This window comes from Brienomyrus brachyistius, unplaced genomic scaffold, assembly GCF_023856365.1.
Source record: "Brienomyrus brachyistius isolate T26 unplaced genomic scaffold, BBRACH_0.4 scaffold46, whole genome shotgun sequence".
Taxonomy (NCBI): Eukaryota; Metazoa; Chordata; class Actinopteri; order Osteoglossiformes; family Mormyridae; genus Brienomyrus; species Brienomyrus brachyistius.
Genome location: NW_026042321.1, coordinates 2,407,188 through 2,427,075, shown reverse-complemented (window position 1 = coordinate 2,427,075; position 19,888 = coordinate 2,407,188). Strand labels below are relative to the sequence as shown.

The window sequence follows — 19,888 nt, the reverse complement described above, 5'->3', positions numbered from 1 at the left end:
AGAGGTTTGACCTGCATCCTGAGTTGAAGAAGTATTCGGCCAAGAACTCCCATTCCTGCAGGAGATCAATCTGGATGGGCTCTGTGAAGGCTGACTCCCGGAAGCTCAAAGATGCTCCCCAGAGAGAAATGGGAGCCAGAAGAAAGATGGCGGTGCCTATGAGTAATAAAGTGGTGGTGGCCAAAGTTACCCCATTCCGTAGTGCAAGCAGATTTTAGGGTGCTGATAAGAAAGGGCTGCAGAATCACTGCTGCCTGCAATGTACTGTGCTCTATCGCTCAGCCCTGCTCACCATCCCACAGAGCTGTATACCTGAAGCTTTGGCACTGGGGCAGGAGGAGAGGGCTGGCTACTGCTCTTGGCTGTTAATTAGCCAATCAGCAGGGTAAAGCTTCCCAAGAACAGAGGAGAAGAGCCCTGGGACATCCATAGGCTTCTTTCTACCAACGTGGTGCCGGAGCTGGTGCCAGACTTTTTCTCAATCCAGAACTAGTTCTGTATATTTCCACTGCAACAAACTGGTCCTGGGCCAGAAAAAACAGCTCCAGCATGGCACCACAAAAAACTGGTCTCAGTATTTGGAACCATAATGTCAGCAAAAGTAGAATGGGCTGTCGCGTCCAAACCTTCCGCATACCCGGGAAATTCAATCCATAACCAATATAGTTTTGTTTAATATCACCACTGCTGGTAGTCAAACAACTTGCCAGTTTATTAGTGGAAATGAAACATCATTTGCTGGCCAGATTTAATAATAAATTATAAGTATATTGCAGGTCAAATTTATAAAATGTGGTACACGAGTAGTGAGAAGATCATGAGGCAGACAGCAAAGTTCTGTTACTAGCAGACTCTTTTATCGCTCAATCCTTAAAAGGACAGCAGTAAAACAACAAGCGAGAATAAGCTCACTCACATACACGGACGGGGACCCTTTAAGGAGACAAAAGTGGATACAGGCAATAGAGACAAATTGCAACAAGTTATACTGTGAAAACTTTTTTTTTGTTCGGCAGTTGATAAAAACTTCTGAAACAGATCAAGGAGAAAAAAAAAAGGAGAAAAAGGCTCCCGGCCCAGACCTGTCTATACCTATTGTTTGAAAACCATAACCGGCAATACAGAGGTACACTGGGTGTCCTGGGTTGCCCCTGCGCTCCTTATCTGCAAGAAGGATGGAAGTTCTCTGTGGACTATCTCTGCCTCAATGCTGTCACCAAGCTTGACTCTTAACACCTCCCCTACATCGATGATGTACTCAATGTGCTTTATAGTGCCTAGGAAATTTGTTCTATGGACTTGTGAAGTGGTTGACTGGCAGGTGGCACTGGTGTATGAGGCTAATGAGAAGACACCATTCGCGCTAGGGCTAGGGGCTATACAGAACTAATTAACAAGACAGGAAACAGCTGGTGACGTCGGGATTGCACACGAGGTAAATGAGGGGGTGTGGCACATGAGAGGAGCGAACGATCAGATCATGACACTCCCGCCCAAGGGTCAGAGTAGTGGTGGATAGGAGAGTGTCAGTTGGTGTTCTACTGGCTGAAGGTTGCACTCACCACCAACCCAGGGCTATCCTTTCCCAACCCAACTGTCCCATTCATCTTGAACACTGATGCCAGCAACATGGGGACTGTGCAGCACTCTACCAGTTAGTGGAGTAGGAGGAGTGGGAGGTGGCCTGCTTCAACTAACAGCTGGAAAGGGCCCACACAATGATTGGTTTTGACAGGAGCTCTTTATTATACCCTTGAATATGAAAAGTCTTATTAGTCATTTTAAAAGAATTAACTTTGGTGAAACAAAGAAAATCACAAATGAATCACTAAACACTAAAAAACATTTCACATTAAAACAGATGAACCACAAACTATTGTGTCTACTTTTGGCCAATATAAACGTGTGAGATGTGAAACTATAATACATAGAAATTATCGCAAGTAACCCCCAAATCTGTCATACATGTGTCTTCCCTGAAACTTGTCTGCAGGAAATAGTTGCTTCCCCATAGTGCAAAGTTGAGGGTTTGATCCAGTGCCCAGAAAACTTCTGTTTAAAATGTCCACAATGACGGATATGTATCGTAAAGAAGTAAATGTTTTTTTAACACTCAGCCTTTAAGCTTCAGCCATGGAGAGTGGCTGCATCTCCTTCACCACAAAAACAGCTAATAGTTTGTTGAGCTCTAATGGGATGAGTTTTGTTAGACCTACTAGCTGAAACAAAAGCTATGTTCTTTTGGTTTGGTCCGCTAGGGCCATCATTATCTTTGCTATCAAGGTTTCTTTCTTCAAGGACGGTATTGCTGTGTTTAGCTTACAAGTTCCTCTTTAGATCTGAATGACACCTGCTGTGCCTAGTTAGTGTGCATAGGAAATGTAGCTGTTTTAGGGGAGGGGTGAGTTATTTTATCTTTTCTCGTAAACTGAATGAATTTAAATAACTAGGGTAACGCAAATTGACTATTTGAAAAAGTAACTCCTCAACATTGCATGGAAGTTGGGGATAGTGGCGCTGGATTAGCAGATTGGGGTGATGGTCCCAATATTAAGAATGGGGAATGGGCCATGTGTTCCAGTTTCAGAGGGATCATACTCCTCTACCTCCCTCAGAAGGCCTACCCAGAGGAGCAATGTGGTTTCTGTCATGGTCATGGAACACTGAACCATCTCTTTACCCTCACTAGGATACTGGAAGGTTTATGAGTTTGCCCAACCAGTCTACATATGTTTTGTGGACTTGGAAAAGGTATATGACTATATCCTTCAGTGGGAGGTGCTCTGTGAGTATGGGGAGTTGGGCCCAATCCTACAGGCTATCAGGTCCTTGAATAACCAGAGTGAGAGCTTGGTTCGCGTTGCCACCAAGATAGACTTGGACTGTGCCAGGGCTGCACTTTGCAGCCAGTTCTGTTCATAACTTTCATGGACAGAATTGCTAGGTGCAACCTAAGGTGGAGGGTGTCCAGTTCTGTGATCTTAGAATCATATCTTTTTCCAGATGATATAGTTCTGTTGGCTTCATTGACTGTGTGACCTCCAGTGGGCACTGGGGCAGTTTGCAGCCGAGTGTCAGAATGAGGATCAGCACCTCCATGTCTGAGGCCATGGTTCTCAACAGGAAAAGGGTGGCTCGCCCCCTCCAGGTTGGGGATGAGTTACCACCTCAATCAAGAGTATCTTAGGGTTTTGTGCATGAGTCAGCGCAGATGGGAGCATCAGTGCAGCGCCAGGAGTTATGTGGATATTGCACCAGTCGCAGTAAAAAGAGAGAGATAAGCATAAAGGCAAACCTATCAATTTACTGGTCACTCTATGTTCCTACCCTCACCTATGGTCGCAAGCTTTTGGATAGTGACTAAAAGAATGAGATGTGGATACAAGCGGTGGAAATGAGTGTCTGGGCTCAGCCTTAGAAATAAGGTGAGGAGCATGGACGTCTAGGAGGGATTCAAAGTACAGTCACTGGCCCTCCACATTTAAGGAACCAGCTGAAGTGGTTTAGGCATTGGTCTACAGCAGGGCTGCCCAACCCTGCTCCTGGAGAGCTACCACCCTGCAGAGCTTAGGTACAGCCCTAATTTAACACACCTAATACAGATAATCAGGCACTTCAGTATCACCTCAGTATTAGAGTCAGCTATGTTGAAGTTAAGCTGGTTCTCATACTGAGATATAACTGAAGGGCCTGATTATCTGTATCACGTGTTAAATTAAGGCTGTACCTAAGCTCTGCAGGGTGGTAGCTCTCCAGGAGCAGGACTAGGCACCCCTGGTCTACAGCATGGCTCCTGGATATCTCCTTGGGCAGGTGGTTCAGTTATGTCTAACAGGAAGGAGACCCCAGAGCAGAGGCCTGACAAATCTGAAGAAAAAGGATGGATGGTGGACAGTGGGAGCTGTTTGTGCACAATTCTAGATGTCACAACTGGTGGAAAAAAACAAACACAGCATATGAGAAAAAAACAATATCAAATGGAAGTGTTTTGGTTTAGAGCTGCTTGGCTACCTCAGGGCCAAGCCAACATGTCATCATATCTACAATTAATTCATCATACCAGCAAGTGCTTGAGGAGATACATGCTGTTTTGGTCGATATGCTTTTTTACTAAAGGATATATTAAATATGAAATCAGACAAAATATAATTAAAAAAACAAATATATTTCAAGAGAATTCCCAGCAGGTGCAGTTATACACAATTGTGCAATACACGTCATGACAAAGGAACAAGCACATTAACCAGTACTTTCACATTGCTCCTTAGTTAAATAGGTCTCTATTTTTATTTTAAATAGCTCACTGGTCAATGGTGCCCATTTCTTTTAAAATTTAAAAGTATATATATATGTATGTATATTTTTTATATTCCTTATATTGTAAAAAAAAATACATTACTTTGTTTATGTGATTGGACTGAAAGGCCCATCAACCTTCTTTCAGCTGCTTGTTCAGGACTGGGCTTGGCGGGGGGGGAGGGGGGGTGGTTGGAATATATCCCAGGCAGAATTGGGCACAAGTCAAAGGTACACCCTGGATGGCCGGCAACATAGGGCACGAGGCAGGGGTACACCATGGATGTCAGTCTATTACACACAACAGGCATCAAGAGGTGTCAATTTCCATAAGTGTATTTCTTTGAGAGGAAACGTACGGAACACAGGAAAAGCATGTAAGCTTCACACATGCAAATGCCCAATCCATCAGGTACGAGGTTACACCCATACACATTAAAATTACACATATTAAAACTGCAAATCTTGATTTCTTTGTAAAAGTAAAAATAACTAACACATTTACACAGGTTTTAAAACACACATTTACTGTAATAGCATCACGAAATACAATAAAGTGAACGCAGAATGAAGAGCATTAATGAATAGACTGCAAAATAGTAAAACAAGAAAAGTATCTGGGGTAGCATTTTGGCTGTAGGGTCAGGGGTCTGAATCCCACCATTGCTGTTTTCATGTTCTCCCAGTGTGATGTAGTTCCGTTCAAAGACATGCAGTTAGGCTAACTGGTATCTCTAAAAGACCCATAAAGTATGACTGTGTGTGTATGTGCCTTGTGACGGACTGAAGCCCAGTACAGGGTAGGGATGTCAGAAGATACCTTACCAAGTTAATGCCAAAATTCTGTAAACATGACGGCACCCAATTTTCCACAGTGCGTATACAGCTATAAGTGGTCTAGTCCACCTCTCAAGCGCCCCCCCCTTTAAAAAATACCCAAAATAAAATGCTTATTTCTCTTGAACCACTTGCAATACATTCATAGTCTGGGTTAAATGCTGACAATCACAAAATGTTATATAACAACCAGATTTCTAAAGGAATTACTTTACAAAAATAAAAACTTCTACTGTAAAGATTTCATACTACCATAAATGATCTTGTTTTGGTATAAAAAACATTCTGCTTAGCCTAGTGACCCTCCTGGCAATTTTTTTTTATTTTTTTTAAAGTAACTGACCTACTGTACATGTATTTTTAAGCTCGCCACAATGTAGTTTGATTTTTCCAATGGCTTATTCAGCTACCCCAGTGTTGAAAACCTTACCTGTGTTTGTTGTTTTGTATTCTGCTTTCCATTTTTGGCTTAATATCTTATTTTGAAGTACATGGGATTTATAGTTTTGTTTTTGCTGTGGTATCAAATTGGGTGTCGAGAATCGTGGAATTGGTATTGGCTACTACATTTCTGGCGATATCCCATGCAAGGTGTATCCCATCCTCGTGTCCTGTGCTGCCCAAGATAGGCACCAGGCTCCCCCTGACCAGAATAAGCAATTAAAGGATGGACAGAAGAACAGAAACTGGGAGAATAGTGCATTTTAAGAGTTAAACGGCACAAGGTTCATTGGAAATTAGTAATATTCAGTATGAACACCATAAATGATAATCATCCCTTGCAGTAGAAAAATCATGATCAATTACTTATTACTCTTGGTTTCATAACTGCCAGCCTTTAAATTATTTAAATATAATTAAGAAATAATTCAAATATACAATAGCTGTGGAAAAAAAACATAATCCAGACGCACATCACACACCTCTCATATACCAAAAAATTTAACATAATCTGATCCTAGTTGCAAAATGCCCTATATATAAAGCAGTTTTATTTCCTTCATAAATCTTGATAAAACTACAAAGCACATACAGTATACTAGCAACTGTGCGTGAAACTACAGCAATGTTTCAGAGTCAACAAACCATGCTATTAAACTGCAGCATTTACATTTTGCACAATATTTTGAAATGGGCAGGGAAGTAATCTAATTTTTACATATACATATGTAAAATACATATCAGGACTTGTACAGTATGGGTCTATTCTGTGTACACTGAAACACTGCAATGCCAAGCCTCACTAGCTGACTAAATTTGACTGAAACTAAGTTTTTACTGCACACATTGGCTGTTCTGTCACATAAGGGGAATATTTGTGTGTGCACTTGTTGGTATGTTAAAACACTTCTTTTGAAAATCAGAAATATAGATTTTTTTTTTTCATCAGTCAAAACCCATCTTACCTAAAACTTCTTAAAGTATACAGCACCTCAGTTCATGAAATAATAATTTCCAGGCAAATTGTAAGAGAGATCAACATGAAATGTATAATAGAAGCACAGAAGACTATTTTGATGGTGCAGATTCTTGAGGCCACTACCAATATTCATTGACAACCCTTCTGCATCGTCATATAGAAAGTATTTTCATACAATTCTCAGTTTAGATCTATAAAGTACCAAACTCACTTTCATTTAATGTAGACACCGACATTGGTTAAAACTATTCATCATTTATTACATAGTCGACTTGTTAAGATATTTCACAGCTATTTAGCCTACTAATTACAAATTATAGTGAATTAGGACTGCACCTAACTTTATACAACTTCAGATATACTTAAAAAGGAAAAAATGTATGTATTCATAAATACAGTCATACAGTACTTAAGGCCAAGTCGAGATCTATTTGGAGAAGATATTGGTCTTCTGAAAGAGTGGATTCTGCGGTAAAACAATTAACATACCAAGGTTGTGGAGTGAGGTCATTCTGTTCCTTTCATTATTCCTTACACCACAGACAACCCCAGAATCCTTCCCACAGTTTCAGATCTTATATGGTAGCAAGATACTCATCTATTAAGATATTTTGAAATCTGACCTTCCAAATACTACCTGAACATAGCAATTTTAAATCACATATACTTTTTGTATATATTTAAAATGTATTCAGACCAATTGACAAAGGCAACACAGGTGAGTTTTCATGGAAAATGATAGTGCAAAGTAGATTAAAGGAAGAAAGACAACAAGTTGTCCATAACGATGGTTCCCTGGGAAAAAGGAGACATGCTCTGCATGTCAAAGGGCTCGACAGGCTGTCCAGGTCTTTGGATAAGTATAGGACATGTGTGTAGTGAAACAAAGCCTGATAGCTTGAAAAAACTAAGCAGTCATGGCACATAAACAGTAACGGAACAGTGGCAACAAAAATAAACAGGTATAGGGGGACAGATTTCTGAAGCAGCCAAGTCTCTTGTGTTTAGGTGATTAGGAGGGATTTAACAGCTCAAGAAGTGCTCCCACGGCTCCGAAATAACCCTGTAAAAAAGCAGACATTCATTATATGGTGCTCATAACACACAACTACTTCATGGGGACAAAAATCCTAAACGATGGAAACGGTGTGCATCAACCTCATCAACGAAACGGATATTAGCTATTACAAGACGTTAAGTGAGGCTTGAGGTTAAAATGTCTCATACCTCATGTTGAAGAAACAGCGCTTTCAGTTGTCCTTTGGACCAGTACTCCATAGCGTAGGCCAGCAGCTTCATGGAGAGAGTATTGACCCTCAGGAAGTTCCCCACAAACACCACCCTTTCTATGTTCTTCAGAGGACAAAGAAAGCAGCTTAAACAAATTCCCCTTTTTAAAACCAAAATATTACTAGCAGTAATTAGTTCGAAAAGTAATGAATTTTCTGGATAAAAAAGGGTGTCAGTAAATGCCAAGTACAGGTTTCCCCCACGATCCGAAAGTAAAGCGTTCCTGTGAAACCTTTCATAAACCAAAATGGCGTAATGCGAAGCAGCAATTGCCATGAAATTTACTGAAATTTTAATTTTAATGGGAAAAACTTTTCAGCATTTCCAGGCCCAAAACATAACTCATCACATCATACCAAGTAACATATAAAATTACGGTAACAAAGTAAAAGTAGGAATGATATGATAAATATACAGCCTATAAAATACAAAAAAATGACACAGTATAGTTTCACTAACTAGAATCAATAGTCATGCGTCGCTTATCGGCAGGGATGCATTCGCAGTAATCCGTAATTAGGTGATTCTCTCGTTTGAAGAACATCTTAGAGTGTACTTACAGAAACCTAAAGGGTATAGCCTACTGCACATCTAAGCTATATGGTATAGCCTAAATAACGATAAAAATCCGGTATAGTAAATACATAAACCAGTAACATAACTGTTTATCATATATCATACTGTACATAACGCTGTGTGCCATACTTTTATTGGCAGTGCAGAAGGTTTGTTTACAGTAGCATCACCACAGACAAGGGAGTAATGTGTTGCACTATGAAGTTACAACAACTACGCTGTAACTAGGCAATTTGGAATTTTTTTGGCCGTTTTACAATGCTTGACTGTATATCAATAATTGGTTAGCTGATAGACAAAACGCTAAAAGTAATTTTCACTTTTCTCCTTTTTTCATAAAAGCGAAAATTCTTTGAATTTGTTTCAGTTATTGAAAAATATACACACAAATAAAAAAAAAAAAAACCAGTAAGATAAGCGGTTTGGAAAATGGATGGATGGATACACACACACACACACACACACACACACACACACACACACACACACACACACACACACACACACACACACACACACACACACACACACACACACACACACACACAGCCAAGGCTAGTCATAGATACTGATTAAAAACACACAGCGGAACTGGCTCTGATCATTTGCAGATCCATAAATGCTGTCAGAGCAGGGAAGCTCTCTATGCTTTCATAGCCCTGTACAATGCTGCTTGATAAAACGTTCACAAGGCAGCACTGTAAAGAGGCTAAAAGCACAAAGCCACGAGGATTCTGTCATTTCTTAGATAAAAAAAAAGTTTGAATTTAACGTACAACACTGGCTGCTATGTTGGACAATTCACAGGTGCAAAATCAATTAAGCGGCATCTGAGAATTGTTAAAGGAAAGGCAGCGCAGCAGCTGATTGGCTGTTAGAAATGTCTCTGTTCTGATGGCAGAATCGCTTGTCGGGATCATCAGTTTTACAGTTACTCCAATAAACATCAGAGCAGTGAAGACAGAGGAAATGCAGAGTGAATCAGGCAGAAAGCAGAACCCCGGGAGACCAACTACCATCTCGATTAAGCAGATAGTCCCTGATGTAGTTCTGCAGCCCTCTCTCTACAAGGAACATACTTATGTTCTAGCTATGAATGGGAAAATGTCTATTTTGTGGACAGTCCTGTGCGTTCCAGCAAAATGGACTCCCAGAGGATCATGCTGGGCTGCAGTTATGCCCCAGTTGTTGCTGAACAGCACAAAGGAAAAGTGTTTTACTACTACTGGAATATGTATTTTACATCATGGGAAACATTACAAAGCAACTGCATTCTCATGCTTGCTAGACACAATAAGAACACAGTAAGAAACTTAACACCTTCAAAGAATAGAGAGAGCGGTATTAGTAGGGATAAATGAGATAGGAGTCTTTGTTCTGGAGATACGGTTTTGCTCTACATAGTGGCAGATTTCTTTAGTAATGTGGTTCGTCCCATTCTGCATCACGTATGTGAATCATATGTGAACAGAGCACACAGGCACGATGTGTGTAAGTCCTGACAAAGGTTTACCTCATTCAGGGCACACATCCTGGTGATGGAGCCAATGTTGTTTGTGATTGTAATTAATGTTGCTCGGGCCAGGTCTTCTTTGGAGACAGATTCCCTCTTCTCCTTACACATCATGTTCCCAAAACTGAAACAAAGAAATCAAATGTAATATTCAGGCAACTTAAAAATAAACCTGGAGAACCAACTGAAAATTGTCCATTTAGATGGATCATATGTGAACATATATATTATTCATTACATAAAAATACCTATCTTCTACAAACAAAACCGTACAAAGTAAATACCATATACCCCACTAAAAATATGTCTTTCTTCCTTTCAGCCATTGTTATGTTTCTAATTCCGTATGTACCATTCATTTGGTCATTACTAATAACTTTGAGACATCTATAGGGAAAGCAGTAGAACAGATACAATTTAATTGTAAGAAAATATTCAGAAATTACACAAAATTTAGGACAGATTTTTTAAGCCTATCCAGACGTAGGTCCCTATAGCAAAGCCTTCGAAAGCGAGTAAAATCTGTTACATGTCATAGAAAGTAGTCACATTCACACGTCAAACTGATTTTTTTTTTTTATTTAGCAAGAGAGGTTAGCCCGGGAATAGGTGCTACATATTGCATTATGGGTGATTATGTCAAATTGAGTTACAGTATATCAGTAAATAAGACATATACTGAGGCATCTCTGATTCCTGCCGACACTAAATATACAAAAAGATAACATAAGTAATTGTGTAAGTTAAAAGTGCTGGCTAAACACTATAAAAATACAGTATGTTAAAACCACAATGAGTATTTTCTGGAAAGCATCAAACTCCATTATTCTGCTTTTATTGTAGGCATCAGATTCATAATGAAATTATTGAACTATTCAATAATATTTACAGCTAAACTAATTAGTAAATGTAAACTTTACATTACCTGGAACTTAAAGCCTGGTCACTCTACTTTTACTCCTGTCCAACTGATAATCTTACTTCTACTCTAGTCTCTGTTCAAAAACTCATTTGAATTCTCCTGAAGTGCTTGTCCTTCCCGTGGCTAGAAACCTAGGAGTAATAAATTCACTACCATATCTCAGCAGTTTCTACTTGCTACTGTTTAAAACCCTCCTGACCAGAGTTCCTGTTTTCTGCATGACTTGCCTTGTTTGGTTGTCACTGACATTAATTTGAAGATTTTTTAACAGTGACATTGAATTCGGAACTGCTACTTTTAGCTAAAGTTTTATGAAGGTCATGGCATCTGTTGAGTTTAGGGCTATCACTATGAAACTATGAAAGTAATCAGTAAATTACCCGAAAATTAATTAGAAAATTAATTGAGCAATCATTAATATAATATACATAGCTATTGGCATGATAGATGAGTCACCAGCCGATCGCAGAGCACATACACATATGCACGCATGCACACACACACTCGGTCAATTTAGGCACTGAACTTCAGTTGCAAGTTTTCTGACAGTGGAAGGAAACCAGAGGATCCAGTGTAAACTCGCACATAAAGTGCCGGAGTGCAACAACAGCACTACCCACTGCGGCACTGCCTCATCCTCAATACTAGCACAATGTCTGGTGCTATGCACATGCAATAGGCACATTGGGAGATCCGTGATGGTCAACTGCTTTAAGACAATAGGTCCCACTACAGCATATATTTACAAATCTATTGTCATAGGGAACAAAACTTAAAAAAGCGCTGACATTTTAATGATCGAAAAATCAGTGTAAAGTTTACCGACAACTGATTTGGCACACACTATTTGTAGTGTGGATGCAAAATTTAAAGAAGTCTGGTTCCCCTATGAAGTAAAAGAGCTGAGGGATGCTGGGATTGCTGTCAGTGCCTTAGGTCATGTTTACCGTGAATGTGACTATGTACAGCAAAGTTGTGCTACATAGTTTAAAGGCCTGCAGATGACAGAACAACATATCCTGATGTGTTAGCATAACCCTGGGTTATTCTCCCAGCTGGGAGGGGAACACAGCCCCTGGTCTGTGTAGAACAGAACAAATGTAGGATTAACTCTCGTTTTGTTGGATTAGAGTGCACTGCTAGGACCAATAAAGCAAGAAAGAAACCCTTCCATCAAATGAGAAGCAGGGTCTAAGAGCCAGGCTGGAATTTGCAAAAAAAAAAAAAAAAAGTCTATTTCACAGAGACGTATCCCGTGAACCTGAGAAATAAGTGGAAATAAAAATGTTGCCGTGGTCTCTTAATTTTTTTCCCCAGAGCTGTATACAAATGCTCCTAACTTACCGACCATGTTCCGTTTCTACGAGTAGGTCGTTAAGCGAATTGGTTAATAATCAAGGAGGACATCAGATACAGTCTGATGTCATGAAGACCGCTGATATCGTGGCCATGAACAGAAATCATCGGATTTCAAGTCAGCAGCAGCATGCAGTTATTAAAACGTAATAGCCAGATAGGCCTACCTGTACTACTGGGTTCATTTGCAAATATTTCTTTATTTTACCTGAGAATGACACCTTAGTCGGGGCGGCATGGTGGTGCAGTGGTTAGCACTGTTGCCTCACACCTCTGGGACCTGGGTTCGAGTCTCCGCCTGGGTCACATGTGTATGGAGTTTGCATGTTCTTATGTCGTCGTGGGGTTTCCTCCAAGTACTCCGGTTTCCCCCCACAGTCCAAAAACATGCTGAGGCTAATTGGAGTTGCTAAATTGCCCGTAGGTGTGCATGTGTGAGTGAATGGTGTGTGAGTGTGCCCTGCGATGGGCTGGCCCCCCATCCTGGGTTGTTCCCTGCCTCGTGCCCATTGCTTCCGGGATAGGCTCTGGACCCCTAGCGACCCAGTAGGATAAGCGGTTTGGAAAATGGATGGATGGAATCAAGCCAAAATTGATTAGTCAAACTTTAGGAAATTCTTTTTGTGTAGGTGTCACAATGTAGCCTTACACTTATTTTTGCATTATGCATGCAAGTCTACTGAAGAGACTGTTTTTATTTGAAATAACTATTCTATATATATGTATATATGTGTATGTATACACACACACACACACACACACAACCTACATGCCTTGATGATGGTGATCGTTTATATAGCCTGCCTTTCAATTCCCATTTGTCTGATACATTGATATCCTCCCTAGCACGTTGACCAGTTCCAATTGTTTGTAACAAAAATGCTGTTGTGCATAAAATTGCAACATCTCATGATAAATTACCCTCATCTGACCCACCACTAGGAGTGATGTATATACCATATGTATACCATATATATGAAAGCACAACTGCTTTAAAGGCAGACAATTTGTTATGTCTCTATGAGCGTGGTATTTACATGTGGGTCTCTTTCTGCAGTCCACCCTGTCTACTGTACACGTGCCTTGAGCCCTACGCTGCCTAGAACAAATTCTAGGTTCCTCAATACACTGTAAATGGATAAGCAGCTGGAAAATGGATATGTTAGCGGTGTAATGGTGCACTAAATTCACGGTTCAGTGCAAACCTTGGTTATGGGTTCACAGTTCAGTGCAATTTCGATATAACAGGAAAAACAGAATTTGGCTCGAAATTATTTTTTAAATTTAAAACTGCAAAACAACCAAGAATGGTTGTGAACCAAACGAAATGTGTCTGAATAACACATTTGCATATTGCAAATTTGCATATTGTAAGAATAAGTATGTAAATCAAATTTAAAAATCAAAAATATAACATTCATAATGAATTAAATGTGTTCTCTACTACCATGTATGGTCAGATATCTATAGCAATAAACAGTCTTAATCGTAATTATTTTTTCAGTTTGGTCTGAATTTCCCGCCGGAAACTTTCTGCCAACCTATCACTGTTTGATATAACAGAGCAACAGACTGTCTTCGACTAATTAACTACTTTCTCTCTAGTGCTGGTGTAATTTGGAATCTGAAAGTACTCAAACCGCCAATTATGACTGACTAACAGCAGCATTAACCAACTCGCAGCCACAATTAGCATAATGTTTTTGTGTTGGGCAATTACTTGTGAACTGAGATTCCGCCCATGTTCATTTTATTGAGCGTACTGAACTGAAAATGATGTATCAAACGATACACATCATATACATATACTGCTAGAGCCACACAGGCATGCAAGTACATAGCTATAATTAAACTTTTCCCCCTCGAACTTCACCAAGTCTCTAGGCACAGCTTACTCAAAATTTTGTCTTAGATTATCCAACTTCTCCCAGTATTCTTCATTGTAGGGATGAGAATTGACATGATTTTATTGATACCGATGCTATTATGGATTCTGTTTATCGATCGGATTTTTTATCAATTCCTGATACATTCTCTCTCTCACAGCCATTTTATTATTTGTCTAAACACAGTGTAGACTGTCTACCTAACATTTGATCATGTTAAAATAAATTAGAAAGCTCCTTTTCTTAAAAGGATATACTGTAACTTGGAAAATAAATTTAAAATTGATGATTCTTCTTTAGAAAAACAGGCATTATGCCTAGCAATGTTTGAGTAACTTAATGAAAAGAAGTATTTAATTTTATCTGTTGAACACATATTCTTACCTACGAGCTTTAATTTTGCATTCAAGTAATTTTTACCAGCAGGTTTCACCGATAACCTGAGAAGCAGCTTTGACATGAACAAATAAGGAAGTCAAAGTGCACATTAAATATAGGATCGGTGCAAAACATCTAATTACTTCTTATACAATGCGTTTTTGTGTGGAACATTAATGATGTGCACTTTGACATTTCCATGCGAATGTGTCATGCATGTCCAATATTAAACCAACATCTCAGTGGTTCTAACCCTAACCCGAAATTTTATCAGTTGAGTGCTGCTCTCAGGATTCAAACTGATTGTGTAGTGTTGTACGGAGAAAGATGCCTTAGTGTTGACAATGCAGTTTAATACACAGTGGCCCTTTCTGCACTGACATACATTCTGACAAAGTTCAGTGGTAGAGATGTAAGCACGGTAAATCATATTGAGGTCTAAGAGTTTAGTCCGAAGGACGTAATTAGCTCAAGACTGTGATACTGTCCATTACATGCTTTGAAATGTGTGTAGCTGCTTGCATGTGCTGTAACAAAGCTTTACATCACAGTACGCAAACATACGCAAATGTAAAGAACATCACTGGCTGAAGTCCTTTACAACATAACTACACTAGCAAAAATACCACATAAACACAGGCATTTGGTACCGAGTCTTGAGGGGAAAAAAATGCCATGTCAAAATGCATTCTATCTCACGGTTTATACCCTGAAAGCGTTCCATAACATGGCAGCATCAATACGAGGAACTGACAACATTGGAAGCATATGATTCCAACCAATGGAAAAATCTGGAACCGGATCTTGATTTCCATCCCTTATTCCTTGCTATCGTCAGATCTTACAATATTAAACTGCTTAAGCATGATATTAAGCCTTGTATAAGGGACAGATCTGAAGGTCATTTTAGGCCAACTTGCATATAATATGACCACCAAATAGAGAAAGCTAGTGCCAGGAGATTAAATGATCATATTTAAGCAGGCGCACCCTGTCGCTCCCCAGCCACATCCTACCTGGAGGCCACAGCCCAGCCTGGGAGGCCGAACCTCTCGTAGTCGCCCCCATAAATGTCCCGAACCAGTTTGTCCACCCGAGTGCTCTCCCCAAGTGAGGCCATCTCCAGTGCTTCTTCAAAAGTGGAGCAACCCGTCAGCAGACAGCACAGCCCAAGGAAAGTCCCTCCACCGAGGCTGCAAGCCAGACATTATAAGACCGTTATATCACAATGCTAGCTTTCGAAGCAATGGAAATCATCAGTGGCAGCCTAGCTCACCTTGTCCCAGTGACACGTTTAAAATTGTCTTTGGAATAAACTGCAAGAATGCTGACCCCAGATCCGATGTTGACTAGCAAGAGTGGATAGGGGTTCTCCAGTTTGTAAGGCTTGACTATGCAGTGCACTGGATCCATTGGATTTTCAAAGTAGTAACACTCAGAGGGTCCACTGGAGTTGACCGAGTCAATATACAGGACCCCACGGATGAGACAGTCCAACTCATCCAGCTTCAGGAGCTGCAGATCAGCCATCTGATGGGGTCAGGGGGAAAAAACTGATAATAGCATTTATGGTTTCCTCTGGACGCTGCATAATATCACTCCAGCATGTTCCAAACTACCCAACAACAATGCAATGCAACTATATATAACAGTTATCCAGCAACTCAGAATAGTGGCAATGTCATTAATGTGAAGAGGTTTAATGGAGGAAGTTCTAAATACCACTGAAAGCAGACTTCAAGCTCCTGAAAGACTGCCATTTTGTTTAATTTATCCACCACAGACATAAATTCTTAGGTGACCGAGAGACAGCGGAAGACCGTTCCAGAGTACCTCCACAGAAGAGATACCCTGCTACAAATTATACTGGCCCTTAGGTTTTGAATGTGTGAGTTGGTGTTCCTAAAACACCCCTCATTGTTTCCCAGATGTCTATTATATATAATCTGGTTTTGGGAAAATACTAGGATACACAATTGTTTTTGTCCCCCCTCCTCCATTTAGTGACAAAGTGACTTGAATAACATAGTAACAACCCGAGTGAGAAACGTCCACTGAACCCACCATACGGAAATCAGCCTCAAACTTGTAGGCCCCACCGCCCGTGGCACAGAGTGTCGTATGGAGGCTAGAGAAGTGTTTATCGCGGCCCATCTGCAGGAAGGCAGGCAGGTCTTGGGTGGGGAAGCGAATGAAGTGCAGGTTGCCCGTTCGGCCACATAGAGTCAGATCCTTCAGTTCCAGATGCACATCCCGGATGCCGGTGGAGCCATAAGCCACATTAGAGGTCAGATACTTGCGGATGCTCTTCAGGTTCTCCACTTCCTCCTGTTCCTCCTCGGCTGTGATGTCCTTCGGTTCAAAATAGACAAGTTTTACGAGGGTCCCACCAATGTCCATTCCGAACCAAGGAAATGCTTTAGAAAGAAAAAAGGGAAGTAATTACTCTCCTGTTTGATATCCATAAATCTACTGATGAATAATTACTACCAGGATAACTAGGAGGATACTGGAGGCTCCATCTCCATCCATCCATCTTGCTGCTTATTCAGCACAGGGCTGTTATAACCACAGCAGAGACTACAGCACTTCAGATGATAACATAAGATATCACACAGTGGACATTCCTTATTATTTCATACACATTTACATTTTTGTATCTACAACGCCAGGTTACGTTTTAAAAAAGTAAACAATAATACTAACATGAAAATGCATAACTCAATAAAACACATGTATAACCAAAAAGGCATTCGGTACCGCAAAAAGCTTTAACAAAAATTTTAACAAAAAAAAACTGAGGTCCGTATGGCGTTTCACGTAAGGATGTATTACCTTGGATGGGAAAATGTATGTATGTATATTTGTATGGATGGGGGGAGATGTAGGCCTATGTTTGTATGTATGTTTGCATGTATGTTTGTATGGATGGATGGGATGTGTATAGTTAGACTATCCCCGAATAATCGCTTTATTAATACAGGAAATTCCTGGCTACATAAAACAACACGAAAGCAAATTCGTAATAAAACCACAAACTGACATCATGTATTTACTGGCTAACTGGCGGTTTTATTCTTGCTAGTTAATTAACAGCACTTACCCAATGTATCATCAATGTATCATCACACGTATAAGCAGATGCGAATGGTTTATTTATCTATCTTAAATCGGTCCGGACCGGTCTCTCTTACGTTACATTAAAACGGGAAGCCTTGGAAATAACATGAGAAAGGTCTCTGGACTGGAGTGACGGGGACACTTACGCGGCCTGCTCTTTCTCGGCGAATCCGCCGTGTGTCTGGCGCGGCGCTCGCTCGGTTCGCCTTGCTCCCTCGGGAAGGCCGCTGCCTCCTCCGTGCCGCCCCCAATCCGCGGATCGCCCGCTCTTCCCTTTCCGGGCGTCCGCAACCGTGTCTCGCCGTCGTCGGTTTCTGTGCCTCCTTCATCTTCGGAGTGATAGCCGTTCAGCTCCATCCGATGCTGCGATTAATGCCGGCCCACTCAGAAGTAACAGACGTCGTTTGCAGCAAACCTAACCTCAGGTGTGTTTACAGCGTTTCCAGCGGTATGCAGCGTATGCGACGGCCAAGACTGATTTGCCGTGACCTGCGCATTGAGATTTGATTGACAACTTTTAGAGCCAATCATCGCTCTAGAACGAAAAATCACCGATTTCGGTAGCCAATGGCACCTGCCCATTTCAGTAAAAGGCAAGTAGCTTCCTCCCTAATCTGGGATATTCTCTGAGATATCAGTTATGTGTGAATGTTTGTTTATGAAACCATAAGGAAGTAGCGTATATTCAGCAATTTATCTTCTATAACTACATGCATTTCAAGATCAATGTAAGCCTGGAACTTGTCTCAAGAAGTAGGGTAGACTGTGAGATGACAGTGCACAGATATAACCACTGACAAGTAAGGGGCAATTCATCTAAATTCAGTGTTAGAGGAAACTGGAGCAGGGGAAGATGCAGAATCACATACGGGATTGAGGGACAGCATTTTGCTGGGGAAAAAAGACTATGCATCTGAAATCTAGTGATGTTATATTATTATTATTATTATTATTATTATTATTATTATTATTAGTGAAGAGAACAACAAATACAAACCATATACAACAGCCAGGGGGGCTGTTGGATTTTACTATTTCCTATATATATATATATATATATATATATATATATATATATATATATATATATATATATATATATATATATACATAAATGACATAGATACAATAATTTAACCGCTTTTGTATTTTTTGAAAATTTTATACTTTTCAATTTATTTTGAAGGATAATTTTTGAACACTGGAACGAGGGGTCTACAGTTACTAAATTTACATTTTTCACATGCAGTCATACGTCTGCAACATACTGTGAAATGTTTATTGTGACCAGTTCCCCGACTGGTAGGTGTGTGTGTGAAATGCAAGTGGTGGTACAAGGGGAGTGGGAGAGATTAGAGGAGAGAGAGCATGAATTTCTGTGCAGTTGCTGATTGTCCGTTATGTGCCGTTACTGGGGAGTCTTAACGCTTGTGGATGAACGCTTCTCTTGGAGCATTCAGTCTGGGCTTCGAGGCTACAGAGGTACCTCCCTGACTTCAGCGGTTTGAACAGTTTATGTGCAGGATAGGTGGGGCCACTGGTAATCCTGAAGGCCCGGGTTCTGCACTTTTGCAGAGTAAATATCCTGCAGGCCTGGTAGAGAGGCCCTGATGGCACGTTCAGAACACCACCCACGGCAAGAATTTCTGTTTTTTTTACAGTGTAATACTCATACCAGGCTGTCATGCTTCCTGTCAGCACGCTATCTATAACGGCAGAGTGGAAGTGGTAGAATGTGGTAGAGGCGCTGTCAGGCTCTGCCAATGAGGAAGTCCGTTTGAGTGCCCCAGGTGAGGTGCTCAGTGATGTGGACACCGAGGTACTTAAAACCCCGCACCCTCTCCACACATCTTAAGCAGAGCGTAGGAGAAATAAAGGTAACTCTACTTGACTGGGCTCAAATACTTTGTAATAACTCAGTTACTACTGAAGTACAAATCATGACCAAATCATGAACAAATATAGTCACTACTTGAGATAATACGTGTCACAATTCATTAATGATGAGTAAACATGACATCAGTATTTCATGTGTTATTAACTACTTGTTCCTTCAGTAGTTTGCAAAGGTTTACAGAATTAAGTGACATAACAACAAATATAGTAACTGCTTGAGGTAAAACATGCGTCACGATCCATTAATTATGAATTAACAGTATGTAACTAAGACTTAGTTTATGATCAATTAATACATAAGTAATAGTCTAATATTATATTATTTGTGCCGCATCAAGTAAAGTGTTACTGAAATAAAACCCTTTAAAGAACATCTGTAAAAAGACAAGAACACCTCA

The 19,888-nt window shown here is 40.3% G+C and overlaps 1 protein-coding gene across 1 annotated transcript; it reads right to left on the bottom strand.

The window, feature by feature from the left end:
* Positions 1 to 6,788: 6,788 nt before the first annotated feature.
* LOC125723238 (pantothenate kinase 3-like) lies at positions 6,789 to 18,097 on the bottom strand. The gene is made up of 7 exons (XM_048999652.1): positions 17,741 to 18,097; positions 16,539 to 16,891; positions 15,751 to 16,004; positions 15,491 to 15,667; positions 9,933 to 10,056; positions 7,781 to 7,906; positions 6,789 to 7,616 (listed from the first exon to the last, which is right to left on the bottom strand). Exons 1-7 carry the CDS (start codon positions 17,949 to 17,951, stop codon positions 7,566 to 7,568), a joined length of 1,296 nt encoding a protein of 431 aa, XP_048855609.1. The 5' UTR covers positions 17,952 to 18,097; the 3' UTR covers positions 6,789 to 7,565.
* Positions 18,098 to 19,888: the final 1,791 nt, after the last annotated feature.